This window comes from Sarcophilus harrisii, chromosome 6 (genome assembly GCF_902635505.1).
Source record: "Sarcophilus harrisii chromosome 6, mSarHar1.11, whole genome shotgun sequence".
Taxonomy (NCBI): domain Eukaryota; kingdom Metazoa; phylum Chordata; class Mammalia; order Dasyuromorphia; family Dasyuridae; genus Sarcophilus; species Sarcophilus harrisii.
In genome coordinates this window covers 233,917,025-233,936,436 of record NC_045431.1, presented here as the reverse complement: position 1 = coordinate 233,936,436, position 19,412 = coordinate 233,917,025, and the positions used below count along the sequence as shown (strand labels likewise).

General features: G+C 46.5%; 2 protein-coding genes and 1 long non-coding RNA gene across 11 annotated transcripts in view; 2 read left to right on the top strand and 1 right to left on the bottom strand.

Moving 5' to 3' along the window:
• Window positions 1-15,528, top strand: part of SIRT3 (sirtuin 3) — a 17,121-nt gene extending 1,593 nt beyond the window's left edge. For 2 of the 9 annotated variants that reach the window (XM_031942757.1, XM_031942756.1), the window contains 6 exons: window positions 8,955-9,143; window positions 9,226-9,458; window positions 10,520-10,620; window positions 11,339-11,500; window positions 14,442-14,651; window positions 15,377-15,528. In XM_031942757.1, coding sequence (XP_031798617.1) covers window positions 8,955-9,143; window positions 9,226-9,458; window positions 10,520-10,620; window positions 11,339-11,500; window positions 14,442-14,651; window positions 15,377-15,388 — 907 coding nt within the window. In that variant the 3' untranslated portion in view covers window positions 15,389-15,528. The other 7 variants (XM_012552913.3, XM_012552912.3, XR_004230286.1 and 4 more) reach the window with 7 other exon arrangements.
• Window positions 12,953-17,809, bottom strand: LOC116419964. Its single transcript, XR_004230288.1, has 3 exons — window positions 17,507-17,809; window positions 13,856-14,075; window positions 12,953-13,259 (listed from the first exon to the last, which is right to left on the bottom strand). It is a non-coding gene; the product is annotated as an uncharacterized LOC116419964 (long non-coding RNA).
• BET1L (Bet1 golgi vesicular membrane trafficking protein like) lies at window positions 16,600-19,412 on the top strand. Its single transcript, XM_031942765.1, has 4 exons — window positions 16,600-16,706; window positions 16,819-16,934; window positions 17,037-17,093; window positions 17,179-19,412. The coding sequence occupies exons 1-4, from the start codon at window positions 16,688-16,690 to the stop codon at window positions 17,344-17,346; spliced, it is 360 nt and encodes a 119-aa protein (XP_031798625.1). The 5' UTR covers window positions 16,600-16,687; the 3' UTR covers window positions 17,347-19,412.

The window sequence follows — 19,412 nt, the reverse complement described above, 5'->3', positions numbered from 1 at the left end:
GCCAAGGAGATAGTGTAGAACTTGAAACAATGAGAAAATTCTTTTGGAAAAATACTTAGGATATCCAGAGAAATGATGAAAAGGCATAATGCTCTTCTTCCAGACCTCGGTTATTAAAAAGGAGCAGCCATTGGAAGTCATTGGAAAAAAAGGCCAGACGAGAATCAAAAACCAATGGAACTCAATAATCCAGCGTTAGAAAAAGCAGAAAACAAAGTCCTTGGCCAAGAACTTGGAGAAAAACTGCTGGGAAAACAGAATGATGCTTGGTCATTCAGACTTTGCCTCAGGCTCCAGTGATCCAATCCAGTCCAGTCAATATTTACTAAGTACCTGCCGGCTGCCAGGCGCTCTGCTGCCATGATTGCTCTACTCTGATGGGGCGAAGGAGCCGGGCTGGTCTCGGTGGCTCGGGCTTTCCCAGGCTCAGGCTTCTGGCCGGCTCTAGCAGAGTCCGTGGAAGTTACAGCAGGCCGGATAAGCTGCCTCCCGCCTCCCCCCGGGCTCCCTCAGCATGTTGGGGGTCATCTTGAGACCTTCCCTGCTGACCCGGGCTTCTGACATGCAGCCCCTTTATCCCTCTGGGCTCTGCGTGCTGTGAGGGAAGGTTGGCTTTCCCTTGAGCTTTTCTTACTTTGTGTAAGGCTGCAAGTCAGCTTTTTCTTTGACACCTTTTTTCCAGTTGTTTTTATTTAACATTTCAATTATTCATTTTCAACAATTTTTCTTTTTTCAATTTGGAGTTTCAGATTCTCTTCCTCTACCCACTGAGAAGGCAAGGTGACCCGCACAGCACAAAGGGGCTGGTGGCAGTTGAAAACAAGGAGATGGGGTTGGCTGTTAATTCAACAGAGCTGATCATTCAGAGAAATCTTGCTACTTAGGTATCTTAAAACCATAGATTATCACGAAAAGCACTGTTCTGTGACCAACCCTGGTTTCTGTTTTCTATGATCTAATTCTGTGAAGCATGTTGTTAGTTTCTGGAGGCTCAATCTTGTGTAAACTTCACAATGCCCTGGTAAATGTGCCAGGACCTTGTGTTTTCTCGTGATTTCAAGCTTAAATGCATCCTTAATTAATCTTAGGAGGAGAACCTCCCCAGTTACTGAAGTCTCCAGCTTTCTGGGAGTTCTCTACAGTAAGGGAATGGTATCACTTATACATGTGAAATTCATGTGATTTCACATGCAAAACATTTTTGTATTAACTGTATTTCCTTTAAAAAAAAGAAAAGAAAGAAAGAAAGAAAAGGAAACAAAATATAAAGCCTGCACTGAAGAGTTCCTCATTGCTTTTTCTGGAGGTGGAAAACGTTTTTTTTTTTTTTTAATCATGAGTCTTTTAGAATTGTTTTCAATCATTGTATTGCTCGAGTAACCATGTTTGTCACAGTTGATCATCATTACAACATTACTGTTACTGTGCACAGTGATTTCATGGTTCTCCATTTTGCATCAGTTCATATAGGTCTTGCCATGTTTTTCTGAAATTACTCCCTTGTCATTTCTTATAGCATAATTGTATTGTTTCACAATTATATCCCACAACTTATTCAGCCATTTCCAACTGATGGGCATTCCTTCAGTCTCTAATTTTTTGCTACCATAAAAAAGCTGCTATAAACATTTTTGTACATGTAGGTCCTTTTCCTTCTTCTTTGATCTCTTTGGGATACAGATATTGGATTTGGGCATAGATTCAAATTGCTCTCCAGAATGGTTAGATAGTTCACCACTCTACCAATAGTGCATCAAGTGTACCTATTTTTTTCTTATCCCCTTCAGCATTTATTTTTTATAGGTTTACACCTATTGTAGCTCTAAGATGGTACCTTAGAGTTGTTTTCATCAATAAGGATTTAGGAAATTTTAAAATGTGATTGTAGATAGCTTTGATTTGAGAACTGCCTGTTCATGAGCTTTGTACGTTTATCAATTGGGAAATGACTAAAGTTGACTCAGTTCTATACTTGGCATATATTTGAGAAATGAGGCCTATGTCAGAGAAATTTGCTGTAAAAACCTTTGATAATACTTCATTGTGGAACTTTTTAGCAGAGTGTAATTTTCCTGATTATTCCTTTCAATTAGGACTATTCCTTTTCTTTGCCTGGGATCATGATTGCTGTCCCTGCTTTTTTTTTTTTTTTTTTAAAAACTTCAGCTGAAGTATATTAGGTTCTGTTCAAGCCCTTTAATTTTGTGGTCTCTTTCTGATTCAGATGTTTCTTGTGAACAACATTGTTAGATTTTGGTTTTTAATCCATCTTTCTCTCTTTTGTTTCATGGGTTAGCTTGTTACATTCATTTTTATAATTATGATTTCTAACTATGTGCTTGCCTCCATCCTATTTTCTTCTGTTTAGCTGCTCCATTTTTTTTTATCCTTTTTATTTTGCTTGTAACCATTGCTCCTTTAACTCATCTTCCCTTTTTCATCTCTTTCTCCCTTTCTCAAATTCTTCCTTTCTTCTATTACCCTGTTGGCTAAGTTTACAGTTCTGTATACAGCTGAGTACGTATATATATTTTTCTCTGAGCCAATTCTGGTGATAGGTTCAAGCATTGCTTATCCCCCCACCCCATTCTCCCCTCTATTCTAAAATCTGTTCTTTGCATGTCTCTTATGTGAGAAAAATTTCCCAATTCTTCCTCTCCATTTTCCTTTCTCCCAATGCATAGCTGTTTTTCTTCCCCTCATTGTTTTGCTGATCATTTCAGCATAATTGACTCATACCTATATGTAAAGTCTTTTTAACTGCCCTAATAATAATAAAAGTCCTTAGGAGTTATGTGCATTATCTTTCCATATAAGAATATAAAGTTTACCTCTATTGAGCCCCATATTACTTTTTCATGCTTACTTTTTTATATTTCTCTTTCTTCAGTTTCAATGTCAAATTTTCCATACAGTTTTGATCTTTACATCAGGAATGTTTGGAAGTTCTCTATTTCATTAAATATTCATTTTTTTCACTTGAAGGATTATATTCAGTTTTGCTGACTTGATGATTCTTGGTTGTAATCCTAATTTCTTTGTCCTCTAAAATATCATATTCCAAGTCCTCTGTTTTAAAGTGGGAGCTATTAAATCTTGTGCGATCTTGACTCAGGGCTTTTGAATTAGTTTTTTCTTTCCTAGCTATTAGCAATATTTGCGCCTTGACCTGGTAATTCTGGAATTTGGCTATAATATTCCTGGAGCTTTCATTTTGTAATCTCAGGAGGTGATCAGTAGATTTTTTTCAATTTCTATTTTGCTTTCTGGATCTAATTTATCAGGACAGTTTTCCTGTATGATTTCTTGAAATATGATGTCTGTACTTTTTTTCAATCATAGTTTTCAGGTATTTCAATAAGACATAAGAATTATGTCCCATCCATCTGTTTTTTTTAAGTCAGTTCTATTTTCAGTGCGTTATTTCAGAATTTCTTCCATTTTTTATTCTTTTGAATTTTATTGTTTCTTGATGTTTCATGGAGTCATTAGCTTCCACTTGGCACAACTGTAATTTTTAAGGAATTTTTTTCTTCAGTGAAATTTTGTACTTTTTTTTTCTATTTGACCTATTCTGCTATTTAAGATATTTTTTTCTCTTTTGAATTTTTTTTTGCTTCTTTTTGTCATTAGGCCAATTTTGTGGCTTTTTAAATATGTGTTATTTTCTTTAGCATTTTTTGTGCCTCATTTACCAAGATGCTAGTTATTTTTTCATACTCTTTTTGTATCACTTGAATTTCCTTTCCCAATTCCCCTCCTCTAGTTCTTATCACTTTCTTGAATTCTTCCAGAAATTCTTGATGGGCTTGGATCTAGTTAGTATTTCTCTTTGTGTTGTAGCTGTTTTCATTCACATTGTTGTCATTTTCTGTGTTTATGCCTTGGTTTTCTTTTCCATTCTAATAGCTTTTTTTTGCTGTTTGCTCATTTTTCCAGCCTATGTCTTGACGTTGAATTTTGTGTTTGAGTTGGGGTGGGAGATCCTTTTCCAAGCTTTTTTGTGCTGCTGCTTTCACACTGGTTGGGGGTGGGGGTGTCATGTGAATTTTCAGTTTTTAGAAGGTGCTGTGATCAAAGGAGAGGTTTGACCCCTGCTTCCTTTGTCTGTGCCCTGGTCTTTACCCAGGAAGGGCACTTGCTCCCATCTAGCTGAGTGCCCGCGCTTCGCTTGGCCCTGGGGTTGCCAGGGAATGCGCGCTGTACCCAGTGCCAGCAGAGAGGCACCTTCCTGTGTTAGCTGCTGCCGCGGCTCCAGCGATTTCTTTCATTACGGCTGTGGCTCCAAGACTTGGTTATTTAGGGGAGAATGCTGGTGATCCCCCATCTTGGCTCAGGGCCCTCTGAGGGAAGGCCTTGGGGGTTCTGGGAGCATCAGAGCCCAGCACCAGGAGAAAACGCCCTTGTCGCATTTGTGACTCAGTGGTGGCTGGTGGATGCCCTAGGAAATGTCCAGCTTGTGCAGCAGCTGCTGAGCAGTTCTCAAAGGCAGCTGAATAAAACCCAGTTCTAACAGTGTGGGACCCTCTCACTGCTTACTGACCCCCCCCACCCCAGGCTCTCCCAGGTGGCCCCCTAGCTCTGAGTACAAGCACCCCCCGGAGCTTCTGACTGATTCTAGATTCTTGGGGGTGGGGGTGGGGAACAGCTCTGTACAAAAGATTAACAAGCTGTCCTAGCAGTTGAGGAACCAGGGAGAACATAAGAGTTAGGCTTCTTGATGAGTCTTGAAGCTTGCACGGCATGTGCTTCTGCAAGCACTGGAAAAGTGCCACATGTAAGAAAGAGCAAGAAGTCATGTAAAAAGAATTGATCATAGTCTACACAGGCAAAAATAGCTCCCTCCCCCATGGAGGAAACAACAGACATTATTATGTGAATTAATTTATGTTAATATGTTGTAAGAAACACCCTCGGAATACAAGATTTACAATGAGTTATGATGTGTTACTTTAGTTGAATTTTGAAAAGTTGGGGTAGCAGTCATGATTTTAAATAAAATTATGGTTAATGTAGACACCATTAAAAATTGAATAGAATTTTTTTTTTTTTTATAACAATGCAATCAGAAATTGGATTCATTAAGGATCTCTTAAAGGGAGAAAAAGTTGTTGGAGCTAAATAACAATTTGAAAAAATTAACATATCAAAAATTATGGAAAATTTTCATTCAAGAAAATTGCAATGATGAAATAACAGCACTTGGGGAACATACCTAATGCAATTCTAGGGAAAAAATTTATGTCTGTTACTTTCATCAATAAAGAGAAAGAACAAATCAGTTGAGCATGCAATTTAAAAAATGAATAAATTAAACATCCCTTCATAAGAAACAGATTATGAAAATTAATGAGTATAATAAAATTGAAAACAAAAGACCATTGAATTGGTAAAACCAATTACTTGGTTGTTTAAAAAAATTAGCAAAATATACTAGTATGATTTTTTTCTTAAAGAGAGGGAAACCAAATTGTTCATATTAGAAATGAAAAATAACAGCAACTGAATGTTTAATTATATTAGCAACTCAGTGTCAGAAAACAAATTGAACATGACCTCCCAATAAAAATCTCTAGGACTAAATGGATCTATGGGTATTGTATCAAACGTTCAAGGAACAGTTAAATCCGGTACTACAAAACTTTGCAATAATAAGAAAAGAAGATACTCTTCCAATATCTTTCTTTTTAGAGTTTATTTTGTTTTTAAATTCACAGAACAAAATAAGAATTTCCTTAACACAGTACAATAAAAAAGATTGCACACAAAACTGCAAAGCTACCATGTTCAGCTTGGTTTTCCTTCCAAATATACATGTTATGTAAATTTATTCTCCTTTTTCTCTCCCACCTTCCCATGATGGCTACCATTAGAAACAAATAGGTATATATGGATATATGTTGTGTGTTTGTACAATTTTTGTATACATCTATCAACACTTTGTTCTCATACCTTATATGGTGTTAATACCTAAACCAAGGAGAGACAAAAGCAAACCAGTAACAGACCAGTATCTCTAATGAACATTGATGCAAAAATTTGAAACAAAATATTAGCAAATGGGCTATGACAGCATAGGAAATTATGTACCATGATCAGGTTGGATTTATTCAGTGTTGACTCAACACAAGGAAGAGTTTAAATATAATAAACTATTAATAATAAAATTATATATCAATAGATGCTGAGAAGGCTTTTGACAAAATCCTAACAACATTTCTATTAAAAACTGGAAGTCATAAGAAGTGGACTTTTCCTTAACGTGGTTATTGATATTTATCTAGATCTAAGAGCAAATGTATGTAATGTAGAAAAGCTAGAGACCTTTCTAATCAGATCAGGGATGAATCAAGAATGTCTATTATCATTATTACTATTTAACATTTAGTACACAATATGCCATCTAACTCTAACCTTATCAGTAAGACAAGAAAAAGAAATTGAAGGAATAAACTCTGGCAGAGAGGAAATAATTATACCTTTCCCCTCCCAGATATGATAATATTCTTAAAGAATCCCAGTGAGTCAAGGATTAATTGAAATGTGGAATGCCATCAAATGAAGAATGATTGAAAAAGTTACAGAATATGATTTGATGCAGTACCATTTGTAGTATAAGAAATGATGAAGGGGATGCTTTCAGAAAAACCATTTTCAGGGAAAATGGATATGAATTCATAAAAAGTAAAGTCAGCAGAGCCATCAGGACAATTTATACAATGATGATATTGCAAAGACAAACAGCTTTGAAAAATTTAGAAACTATGATCAACCATAAAAATTCTTATTCAAATATATATGTGTGTGTATGTATATGTATATGTATACACACAACCAGGCACACAAGTATTATTTCCCCTCCATTATATTTGTTATAAAGTTGAGAGATAATGGACCTGTTGTAGTTTTTCTTTTGAACACGGACATTATGTTTAACTATGAAACAATGTTTGTAATGGAGTTTATTATTCTTCCTTTCTCAGTGGGGCAAGGGTAAAGCACTCGAAAGAATGTGGATCTGAAAACAAATTTGGATAAAGATTCTGTAAAGATGAGAAAAAAAAAGAATTGAAGCAATAACTAGCAGAAATTCAGGATATAAATTAAAATCCATAAAATCCTCATTATTTCTGTATATAAACAATCAAACCCAACAAGAGTTACAAAGAGACATTCCATTCAAAACAGCTGTAGAAGGCATAAATTATTTGAAGGTATATCTCTCAAGATTTAATCAGGAGCTATATATAAATTCAGCTATAAAACATTTTGTGGAAATAAAAGCAACACTAAACAATTGAAAAGAAATTTATTTGCTTATAGGTAGGTTGAACAAATATTATAAATATGAAAATGCTACCTGAATTAACTTACTTCAACACCAATCAGATTACCAAAACAACAGCAATAAATTGTAGAGAGGAATCAATGATAAAGAATCTCAGCGGTAATAGTGGGAAAATTGGGAAGGAACACAGCATCTCTACCAGACCTTAAATTGTACTACAAAGCAATGATTGTTAAAATGACTTGGTTTTTGTTTATTTTTTTTTTTAAGAGGTCAGTTGGTATACCACATACAGATTTGAAACAGCAGCTTAGTGTTTGATGACTCCAAAGACCCCAGTTACTGCAAGAGAGACTCACTATTTGACAAAAAACTCTGCAAAAATTTGATAGCAGTGGCAGAAATTAGGGTTAAACCAACAACTCACACAATATGTGAAAATAAGTTCCAAATGGATACGTGACTTCCACATGAAAGGTCAATTGGCTATATTATAAACAGATTGGAGCAAGGAAGAATTTCCTTTCAGATCTGTGGATATTACTAATCAAGTACTGGAAAAACTCACAAAATAAAATGGTCACTTGATCAAATTGAATTAATAAGTTTTAGCCTAAGTAAATCTAATGTAAAAATCAGAAAGGAAACAAATTGGGGGGGGGGGTGTTAAGCAACTTTTTCTCTTAAGAATTGCATCCTTGCTATATAAAGAACTGATTAAAATTTGGTAAAACTAAGGCATTTCTCAGTAGATAAATGGTCAAATGATATGAACAGGAAGGAAGAAATCTTAAGTTAACAACTGTATGGAAAAATAAATAATTTAAAAAGGCAAAATAAAGCAGCAAGGATGATAAATAATGGAAGTGATCCAAGCTGGAGGGGCTGGAAGAAACTCCTGTTGTCCTGCTGACAGAGCTATGAACTGGCCCAGCCATCTTGGAAAGCAATTTTTAAGTATGGGACAAAAATTACCAAAATATTCATACATCCTCTCCCAGCTATGCCACTCCTAGTCCTGTACCCCGAAGAATTGAGGGAAAGGACCTATGTTACAAAAGCATAGCGGCTCTTTTCATAGTCCCCCCCAAACTGGACACTAAGCTAATGTTCTCCCGTGGGGAATTGCTATACAGATTGTGGCACAGTTATAAACTGATATAAAATGAAGTGCGCCGAGCTAGGAGAACTATTTATGTAATTACAGCATTATAGAAAGCAGTTTTGAAAGATGTTAGACCTGATCAACATAATGATAAATCATGAGTCCCTCCTTCCCCCACCAAAAGTTGACATAACTTGCTCTTCTGACAGTTGAACCTAAAATGCACAAAGATATACACATTTTCATATATGGCCAAGGTGGGGGATTTGTTTCCCTGGACTCTGCAGCTCTGTATCCGGGGCTTTATTGTTCTTTTAGGATGTCCTTAGTTAGGGTGCAGGGGCTAGTTGATGAATACATTGACTACCTACAGGTAGCTTACAGGGGTTGCACAGGCCCGAGGCAGCCTTGAAGGAGGTAGCTGGAATGCCATGGTTACCCAACCGCCCTCCAAGGAGGTTCTTCTACATGTGCAGCATCCAGGGAGGGCCAGGCGAGGGCCGGCCTCTCTTGGAGTTGGGGGGCGCTTGAGTGCAGCTCTCCTTGCTTTGTGGCCCGCAGCTTCCTGGGGAAGAAGCGGGACTGCCTTTTCTCGGGCATCTTTGGAGGCAGTGGAGCTGGTGACGGCCATGGCGGAGAGAAGCTGTCCTTACAGGACATTGCTGAACTGATTCAGACCAAAGCCTGCCAGAGGGTGGTGGTCATGGTGGGCGCCGGGATCAGCACCCCCAGTGGCATCCCAGACTTCAGGTAAGGCCCTTAGGCTCTCGGGCCTTTGCTCCTTCCTGGGTGAAGACTGGCTCTGGGAGCCTGAGGCAGTTTCCCTCCTCAGGTCTCCAGGGAGTGGCCTCTACAGCAATCTGGAGCAGTACGATCTTCCCTACCCAGAAGCCATATTTGAACTGGACTTCTTCTTTCACAACCCCAAACCCTTCTTTGCTCTGGCCAAGGAGCTCTACCCTGGCAACTACAGGCCCAACCTGGCCCATTACTTCCTGCGCCTGCTTCATGACAAGGGGCTGCTGCTGCGGCTCTACACACAGAACATCGACGGGCTGGAGAGAGGTGAGCCCGATGGCCAGCTGGCCCTCCCCGGCCCTCTTCTATGTTACAGACTGGGAGACCAATCGGCTTTTTCATTCCTTTATTTGTTTTCCCGAGATGATGATGGTTTTCTGTTTGTGGCTGAAGAACAGGAAGAGTGAGTGGTTAATGGGAGCAGGGAGAGGGGGAAACTCCAGAAGCTAGGTCCTGCTCCTTTCTCAGGGATGCTAGGAAAAATGGAAATATCCCCAGACAGCCTTTGGGACTTGGACCAACTGTCAGTGAAATCGCCAGTGAAGATGGCTTCTGGGCCTCGAGATCCTGTGAGGGAAGTCAGGGGACCCTCCAGTCTGCTCATCTCCCCCAGCCAAGTCCTCCATTTTTCCCCCTCCTCCATTGCTCCTGCAGCCGCCCCTTCCTTGCCCCCTTGCAATTATCCCAACTCCATAACTGTCTCCTTCCTCACCATTTGCCTTCTGGACTCTCTGCCTGGATGTTCTGGAGGCAGCTTGGGCTGCACTGGGTCCTGCCCACTGCCAGTCTACTCCACTCTGTCTTGTCCATTCTTTGGCCCCAGTACCTAGCCTGCTTGGGGGCTTTCGGTCTCCCTGCAGCTTTCCTCTTCTTCCTTCCATCTTGGATGTAACCAAAATGGAGTTTTCCCCAAGTCCCTAAAAATCTCCATGTATCATTTCTGCAAGAGAGAACAGTGCCCTTGTCATCCTTGTGGCTCCACGCTTCTGTTCCCATGAGTAGTCCCCAGACTCACCCTTTCATCTCCTTCTGCCTGGGCTGACACCCCTCTTCTTCCAGGCCCTTGGGTGCCCTCTCTTTGTTTACTTTCTGGGGAATGACAGTGGGGGGAGACCGGATTCCCTCTGCCTTTTGTTGCTGGATCTCATTCCTTCTCTGGGTGGCCCATGTCAGTCCCTTGGGGACACTGAGGGCTCCCTCCATAGCAGAGTATCTGGTGTGACGCGGCCCTTCTGGCCAATGAAGCCAGAGCTTGAGGAGGCCGTGGTGGCCCTGGGCTCTGCGTGGGCACAGACTCCCTGCCCCTCCTCTTTATGTTTGGATTGCAGCGGCTGGCATCCCCGCCACCAAGCTGGTGGAAGCCCATGGCACCTTTGCCTCGGCCACCTGCACCATCTGCCGGCAGTCGTTCTCTGGGGAGGAATTTCGGGTGAGTGACTTCAGGGCTTCCAGGGTTGGGGCTAAGGAAGAGGGGCGAAGATGGCTCTGGGTGCTGGGCATTCCCTCGGAGGGGAACGGCCCAAGTCGGGCAGCCTTGAGCCCACTGGACCAAAGGCGTCTCAGGATAAGCTGCTGTAGGTGGGCTGGGAGGGCTCATCGGCCAGGAGCTAAAGCCACAGCAGGGAGTCCGGCACTGGAGGGGTGAATCAGACTGCAGCCAAGACGTCCCCCTGAGCACGGAAACAGAAATCGGGAAAGTCATGGGGGAATCTGGGATCATCCTCGGCACCTGCCAGCTTCCAAACTTGTGCGCCTTCCCCGTCAGCCAGCCTCCCAGAGATCGGCTTCCTTCCCTCTTGCCCTGGGCCGACCTCAGGACGGACATGCCCACAGTGCCTCTCACCAACCTTTAAGCTTCTCATCTGCCCTGCCAGCCACAAGGCGTGCTTGCCAATGACTGCCTCCCCCAAAGGGGCTCCCGGGGAAGGGGATTTCTCACAGCCTGGGGCTGGTGGGGAAGGGACACAGTCTGGGAGACCATGGTCACCAAGCAAAAAGGGCTCCCCGTGAGCGGCCATCCACAAGCAGCCTCTGACTGACCATCTCGTGTCTCGCGGCAGGCCCTGGGCGCTTCTGATGGGGGTCGGTGTAGAACGGACTGCCGGATCTGGCCACGCTGACTCCTCTCTCGCTGAGTTTTCTTTCAGGTGGATGTGATGGCAGACAGAATACCCCGCTGCCCCATCTGCATGGGAGTCATCAAGCCCGACATCATCTTCTTTGGGGAACAGCTCCCACAGAGGTTCTTCCTGCATATGGCAGATTTCCCCATGGCAGATCTGCTCATCATCATTGGGACCTCTCTGGAGGTCTGGAGCCCCTTGGGGTAATGGGGATTCAGGATGGGGGAGATGGGGGGGGGAGAACACATGCACTGTCCAATTTGTAGGATATCAAATGCAAGGTCCTAGAGTAGGGGGACCATGGAAAAGAAGGGATGAAAAACTGGGGAGAGGAATCCCCAGTTTGGCTGCCCTCGGAAGAGTTTGGACCTCCTGGGGCCTCCATCATCAGAGGCCAAAACCCGATCAGTTACCAGGAGACTGACGGGAACTAGGCCCGCCATGACCGCAGGACAGTAGGCTGGTCATCATTGGCCAGAGGGTGAAAAAGGTTTCTCTTGTTCGCCCTGGTCCAATAGAGCAGATACCTGGCAACCCTCCCACCCGTCGGTCTGTTTCTCAGTCTCCTTTGCTGAGCCTTCTTACTCAGAATAATGGAGTCAGATTGCAAACCTAAGAGTTATGTCCTGCAAATGTGGGGTCCCAAGGCAATCTGGGGCCCTGTTTTCTGGACCCTCCTCAAGTTCTCCAGCCCACATGGGTTCAGGGATCACCCAGATTTGTAGATATTTCTGCTGAGCTCCAGTTCTGTCCATTGCCTTGGCCATCTGGAGTGACATATCCAAAATGGCCTCTCCACCTTCCTCCCCAGACTCTCCTCACTTTCAGACTTCCCTGTTCCTGTTGAAGGCAGAGGCTTGTCCCCCTCCCTCAGGCCCCTCTCTCAACAATCTCTTGTTACTGGGGTTCAGTGGAACCTCACAGAATTGGAAAGCTTGGATATTTCTCTGTGTACATATATCTATATCTGTCTCTCTGTGAGGCCTTTGAGAGTTCTTTGTCTTGGGCGTAGGCCAGGGCCTGGCATTGCAGTGGGGAGAGCCCGAGAGAGGCATGAGGAAACCTGCAGTGCTATTTGGGTAAGCAAGGGGGAATGAGTTAGAGGAGTCTGGGAAATGGGAGGACAGAGGGGTCCTGGACCGAAAGAGGATTCAAGGAAGGATGAAATGGGTTCCAAGGTCAATCTAGAAGGCGTAGGTGGACAGAGAATTCTCCAACCCTTTCCCTTCCGATCACCAAACTCATTATCCACTTTGGTCCATGGGACTCTCACATCCCTTTCCTTTCTCCCCGTGCGTCTCTCAAGTACTTTGGCTCCTAGACAACTTCTTGGGGAATAATCCTGCCTTGCTTCCATCTCCATCTTTCTTACTCATTTAAAAAAGATAATTTTTCTTCCAATATATTTTTATTTATTTCATTAAAAATTTTCCAGTTACCATGTGAAAAATTTTTGACATCCATCTTTAAAAATTTTGAGTTCTAAATTCTCTCCCTCCCTCTACCCCTTTCCTCTCCTCAAGAAGGGAAGCAACTTGTATCAATTATAGGTATGTGTTCTGTCGTACAATATTTCCACATTAGCCGTGTTGTAAAAGAAAGATTAAAAAAAAAAAAAAAAAAAACCAAGAAGAGTAGAGAAAGAGGGAAAAAAGTGCTTCTGTCTTACTCAGAGTTCCTTAGTACTCTTTGGAGGCAGACAGCATTTTCCACCAGGAATCCTTTGGCATTGTCTTGGATCATTGTCTTGAGCAAAAAAGATAAGAGGTTTAATATTCTGGTCTGGATCACTAAGAGCCTCGTCCTCCTTAACCTTGATGCATCTATCAGAGGAGGAGACAGGTGAGACAGACAGGTACAAGGACTCTCCAGTTCTGTTTTAAGTAGTTGATGACTGTATGCATCTGTATGTGGAGAGGACGGAGTCAGAACTCCCAGAAGAGACCTGGAAAGAAAAGGACCATCAGGTGAAAAGAGAAGGAAAAGGAGGATTGAGCTTGAGCAGAGGAGATGGAAGGGGCCCCCTGTTCCCCCCTTGAGGCCAACGGCAGCAGTTGTTCTGTCCCCCCAGGGAGGGAGGTGGGTTCCCAAGAAAGCACCGGCCCTTTCCCCAGCTTCTTCTACCAAGCATTTCCAGCGTCCAGAATTTTAAAAGTGCCTCAGCCACAACAGGCCGAGGGTTGGCTGGGGAGAAAGAGAAATTGGAATTAAGGCCTGGGAACCTCTGCTTTGATGTTAGGACCTTTTCTTACTAGGGGCTGTAGGAGGAGAAGACAGGGAGGCAGATCCTACCTCATCTTGGGGATCCAGTTTGGAACTGAGGATTTTGCAGTGTTCATTTTTTTCCCTTTTAAAAATTGATTCTCAATTTTTCATTTTTTTCATTCATGTTTAAAAATTTTGAGTTCCTTTCTCTTCCCCTTAAGACTTAGGCAAACTATATGATATCAGTTATACAGTGGGAAGTCATACATAACAGTTTCTTATTAACCATGTTTAGGGGGGAAAATGAGAAAAATAAAGGGAAAAACATCTGCTCACCCTGTGTGCTCACAGTCTGCCTGTTCTCCGGAGGGGGGGGGAGCGTTTCTCGTCCCAGGGCCTTCAGAATTGTCTTGGATCGTGCTCCATCAGAGTAGTTGATCCTTGTTGTAAAGTGCTGTTACTGCGGGCAACCTTGCCCTCGTTCTGCTCCCTTCGCTCTGCATTGGTCCCTGTGAGTCTCACCAGATTTCTCTGACATCATCCTGCTTGTCGTTTCCTAAGCACAAGAGTCCGGCACAGTCAGACCAACACTTGGCATTTGGCTTTGATTTTTTTTTTTTTTTTTGGTGGTGGTGGTGGTTCTTTTCACTCACATTGTTATAGTTATTATGTATATTCTAACTTTTAAAACTTCTTTGTCCTAGATTCTCCTTTCTTCTCCACCTCATCTTTGGACATTTATTTTTGGCTTACTTGATTTCTTTGTCTGACATTGGGCCATTTAAATGCTGCGTTTCTAGTTCTTCTAAAAAAGACATCTCTTTCTGTAAACATTCCTACTTTTCATCTAAGCTGTTGAGATTAGAGGAGTTTGCTACGACCCCCAGAGAGAGTCCAGCAAGCACCTTGGTCACTATTGCAGGTGGAGCCCTTTGCCAGCCTGTCGGAAGCCTCCAGGAGGTCTGTGCCCCGGGTGCTGATCAATCGCGAGCTGGTGGGACCCTTCGCCTGGCGGCCCCGCCATAATGACGTGGCCCAGCTGGGCGATATCATTGGGGGTGTGGAGAGGCTGGTGAAGGCCCTGGGCTGGACCAAGGAGATCCAGGACCTGATGCAAAGAGAGACCAGTCAGGTAGGGGGTGGGGGCGGGGCAGGCCAAGTAATGACTGACCCCCTACAGCTTCTGGGAGATGGGGCACTGGATTTCCTGCTGCTTCGGGGTGGGGGGGAGACAGGCCAATTAATGACCCTGACCTGGACCCCTTGCTGCTTCTGGGGAGGGGGAGACACAGGCCGCTTAATGACCCTGACTCTAGACCCCCTAGTGCTTCTGGGGGGGAGATGAGGCAGATCCACTAATGACCCTGACACTGGACTCCCTGCTGCTTCTGGGAGGAGACTGAGGCAGGCTGACTAATGACCCTGACCATGGACCCCCTAGTGCTTCTGGAGGGGGGAGGAGATGGGGCAGACTAACAATCATAACCCTGACCCCTTGCTGCTTCTGGCTGCCCCCATAGATAAGTCCTCCTTTTATCCCTTGTCTTACATGCTGATTTTGGGATGTTAGGTCTATCTCTGCGCTGGGGCTGATGGAAGCAGGTGGGGGAGTGGGAAGGGGACTCATGGACTCCTTCCCTGGGGCCATGCGATCTATCTGTCTCTTTCCCTCCCTCCTCTGTCTGTCCCCTCTCCAAAGTGACCAACCACCCCTGTTCCCCATGGACTCCCTGTAGACTACAGAGTCTCCTTGCAGCTTCCCTCCCCCCCCCCCCAACTGGGGCCCCAGGTTCCCAACAGGCATTGGGCAGTGGAGGAGGAGGGGCTGCTCCCTTCCCAACACTCTCTTCCCCACAGGATGCTCTTTGAGAGCAGGTGGAGACAGGACCCAGGCTCATGCGTCACCCCCTTCCTGTAAGCCCTGACTTCGAGATCTCAGTGGAAACCCATTCTCTCAATAGTCAATAAACATTTATTTAGCGCCTACTGAGTGCTAGGCACTGGGCTCAGCTCTTTGGCTCCAGATCTGAACGGTGTGTGTGTGGTGTCTAGGACAAGGTGGGTGAGGGACAGGCCCAGGTTTTCCCACGGCTGCCTGCCTCACTGCAAGGGCAAGGTGTGCAAAGTGAGCTGTGGTCCAGTAATATGGGGAGGGGGGCATGGGAAGGCCCCCACATCCTTGGTTCAGAGAGGGAGAACTGGGGGAGAGAAGGGAGGGAGAGAGGGAAGAGGAAGAAAAAAGGGGGAAAGGGAGAAGGGAAATTGGGGAGAGGAGACAGAGGGGAGGGAAAGAAAATTTGGAGAGAGGAGGGGACTCAGAAGGACAGGGTGGGCAACAGGACTCGGCAGTTCAGCGGTCACTGGTCAGGACCAGAAGCCGGAGAAAAATGATGGGGGGGGGGGGGGGGCGGGGCAGTGTCCGCGGCGGGGGGGGGGGAGATGAATGGAGCAAGGCGGGGGGCAGCAGAGGAGGACCCCCTAGGCAGGGAGAGGCTGAAGCTTAGGGACTTGGGGTGATAAGAGCCACTAGGGGGCGCCATAGGGCACCGGCCTCAGTTTCCTCAACTGTACAATAGTCTGGAGAAGCAAATGGCAGACCTCCAAGATCTCTGCCGCGTGAACCGCGCGAAAATGCGTTCGAAAGGGCCGAGAGAGTGGGAGGGAGGGAGCAGGTGCTGACGTCAGGGAGGCGAGAATGGGGCCTAGAGAGAGGTGGCTGAGGGGGGTGTGAGCAGAGCGTGTACGTGTGTGCGAGGTGGTGGGTGTGGGGGGGTATACGCGCGGGCGTGCGGGGGGCCGCGGCTCCCGGGCTTCCTTCCAGTCCCTCCCTCCTCCTGGCAGTCCTCCCGCCCTCTCTAACCAACGACGCTGTGTTGAGTTTCCCTAACTCTCGGCACTCGTCTCCCCCAGAGCTGTGCGCTTCCCGAGGGCGGGCCCGTGGTCGGGCGAAGGCAGATGACCCCTCCCTCTCGGTCCAGCCTCGGCCGGCCGTAATCCACCCCCCACCCCACCCCCCCAGCAGGGGAAAGAAATCACAGCGGACCGGAAGCTAAGGGGAGGGACTCTTAAGTCTCGGCTCCTGAAGCGCTTGCGCAGTCGGTCACATCCCGCACGTACGCACGCGCCTCGCGCTGCTTCCGGCTCCGGCGACACCGGGAGGTGGCAACTATGGCGAGCTGGGCCCGGGGTGAGGCGGGGGTGGCGCAGGGGGGGAGGGGGCGGAGGGGGCGGGGCCAGGGCCCCCCTCTTTCCCTCCTCCCCGACCCCTCCTGATCCCTGTCCCCTCCTCCTCCGCGCAGGCCCAGGCCCGGGGGCCGGCGCAGCCGCCGCGGACACTGACACGGACACGCTCCTGGACGGCGAGAACCGGCGTCTGGCGGATGGGCTAGCGGCCAAGGTCACGCGCCTCAAGGCCGTGCGTGTCCGCAGGGCGGTGTGGGAGGGGGCGGCCCCGGGGGGGGGGAGGGATGGGGGGAAAGGCAGCGCCGTCTGAGCGTCGCTCTGCCCCTCCCCCCAGCTGGCCCTGGACATGGACCGGGATGCGGACGAGCAGAACCGCTACCTGGACGGCATGGTGAGGGCCGCGCGTGCGCGTGGGGGTGGGGAGCGGGCCGCCCACGCGCGCCCGCACCCAACCGCCCAACCCCCCTCTGTCCCAGGACTCGGACTTGTCCAGCGTGACCAGCCTGCTGAGCGGGAGCGTGAAGCGCTTCTCCAGTCTGAGCCGCTCGGGCCGGGACAACCGGCGGCTGCTGCTCTGCGTGTCTGTGGGACTCATCATCCTCTTCTTCTTCCTGTCCTACCTGCTGTCCAGAGCGCGGACATGAGGGGGGGCCCATTTCCCAGGAGCACGCCCCCCAACCCCATTTTTGTACTTCCCCCTTGCCGGGCAGCAGAATAAAAGAAGAAACGGTGGATCTGCGCGCCCGCCGCGCCGTGGAACCCCCCCCCGCCCCCGCGGTCCCCCCCGCCCCCGCGGGCCCTCACCTTTGCCTGTGGTCCGGCGTTGGTCCCCCGCTGTGCCCGCCCCTGGCTTGGCCCGGCCCCGCTAGTGCCCGCTCTGTGCTTAGAAGCAAGGGCCAGGATTGCACACCGAGTGAGCCCTTTGCTGGACTCTCCCCCTCCAGCACCTCCGCCAAGGACCAAGAGGGCGCGCCTTGGGAGAGCGCCGAGATGTGTGGTGTCGGGCAGACCAGGAAACGGGGACTAAGGACCAGGGAGGGAAGAGGGCACAGGAGCGCCTCCCGGCCCCGGGGACTGCTCAGGGCCAGGACCGCACCCTGCTTGCCATTCGAGGGACGGACTGCGGTGATTGCAGATTTTCCCATGGTGCCCAGCGCCTTGTGGGCAGGGAGGCTGGTCCTGTAGAGCCGAGGGCTCAGGGAAGAGAGTTCACTGGCTTAGACGGCTGAAAGGGGAGGGGTGGGATCTGCCAGATTCATCCCGTGGTCCTGAGTTTGCACAAACCGACTTCTGCCCGGCCCTCAGCTCAGGCTAGGCCCCGTGCCTTCCTGTGGCTCTGGATTAGGGTCAAAACCTGGCAGCTATTGGGGGACATCAGCCAGTCACTCAGTGCTGATTGGGCCATAGCGCCAGAGGGATGGGCCTTATTGGAGAAGCCACGGGTTGGTTCAGGTGTGTGGGTGGTGGGTTGGGAAAAAGAATGATTGTAGAAATAGGGATTTGGGAGATAAACTTGGGGAAGGGTGTGTTTCACCCCCAGGACAAAGGTATACCCTCCCAACCCTTGCTTTGGCAATTCAAGCATCTACTTAATGCCTACAGTGTACTCTGCAAAAGAGACACAAAGACAAAACAGTATCTGTCCTCAAGGGGTTTGCTTTCCACTGGGAAGAAATTGCACACACACACACACAAATCCTAGGGAAGAAGTGATACTAGGATGAGCCCAGAGGAGAGCTAGGAATTCCAAAAGTGAAACAACCAAGGTGGAGACAGGGCCAGAGGGCAGAAGGTCCTCTATGGAATTGGACCAAAAAGTGGGTCAGAACCCCAGCGGGTGAAGAGAATATAGTGAAATCAGTCAGGGCCGTCCATGCTCTGACCATCTTCTGTGTGTTAGTGTAGTGATGGGAGAATCGGGCTTCGATGATCTAGAAACTTTCTGGTGATGATCTAGAAACCCCTCTGTCAAAGTAGTTTCTTGACTTTAAAGTGGAATTCTGTCTGATTTAGCAAGGAGGTCGAAAAGGTGGGAGCTTTGATGTAGAAGTGATCACATTTGCAGTAAAGAAAAAGTAGGAAGAGTCCGACTTTAGTTTGGGGAGAACAGATTTCAAAGGGTTCAGCACAGCCTTCAGAAGATGGGCTCCTCATTGGAGGTTTTTTGATCACCATGGCAAAATGTTTATAGCCACTATTGCTTTTTGCTTGCATTGGACTAGGAGGCTCTGAGGTACCTTCTTTCATCCCTGAAACATCAAGGTTCTGTGAAATTATGAAGCTAGAAATCTGATCAGGGGGTGGGGAAATGGCAATTGTCTGATGTGGTTGGTTGCTCATGGAACTGTCGATCTGGATTTCAAGGGTTGTCCACCTCCTGGTTAAATTGAGGATATTGAGGAAAACAGAAAACGGTGAAAAGAGTTTTCTCCTCCACACTGGAGAAAGGATCTTTACTGTTGGGACAGAGAAGGTGGTGAGACTCAAAAAGTCATCTGTCCTCGATGATAACCTGTGGGTGAGTAGTAGGAAGTTTAAAAAAACAAAACAAAAAAACAGTGGGATAATACAAGTGTATCCGGCAGAATTTGGTGAATTTATTTTCTGGCTCAAATGAACTCCAACCTCCCATATAAAAAAAATCGGCAGATGACACTGCTTGTCATCTTGGAAGAATAATGGGAGGTGGGAAAGGAATTGCCTGCTGGTA

Coding starts and splice junctions, on each gene's coding strand:
- BET1L (XM_031942765.1), top strand. Junction 16,935..17,036: donor AGGTCACGCGCCTCAAGGCC/GTGCGTGTCCGC, acceptor CCCTCCCCCCAG/CTGGCCCTGGACATGGACCG. Junction 17,094..17,178: donor ACCGCTACCTGGACGGCATG/GTGAGGGCCGCG, acceptor CCTCTGTCCCAG/GACTCGGACTTGTCCAGCGT.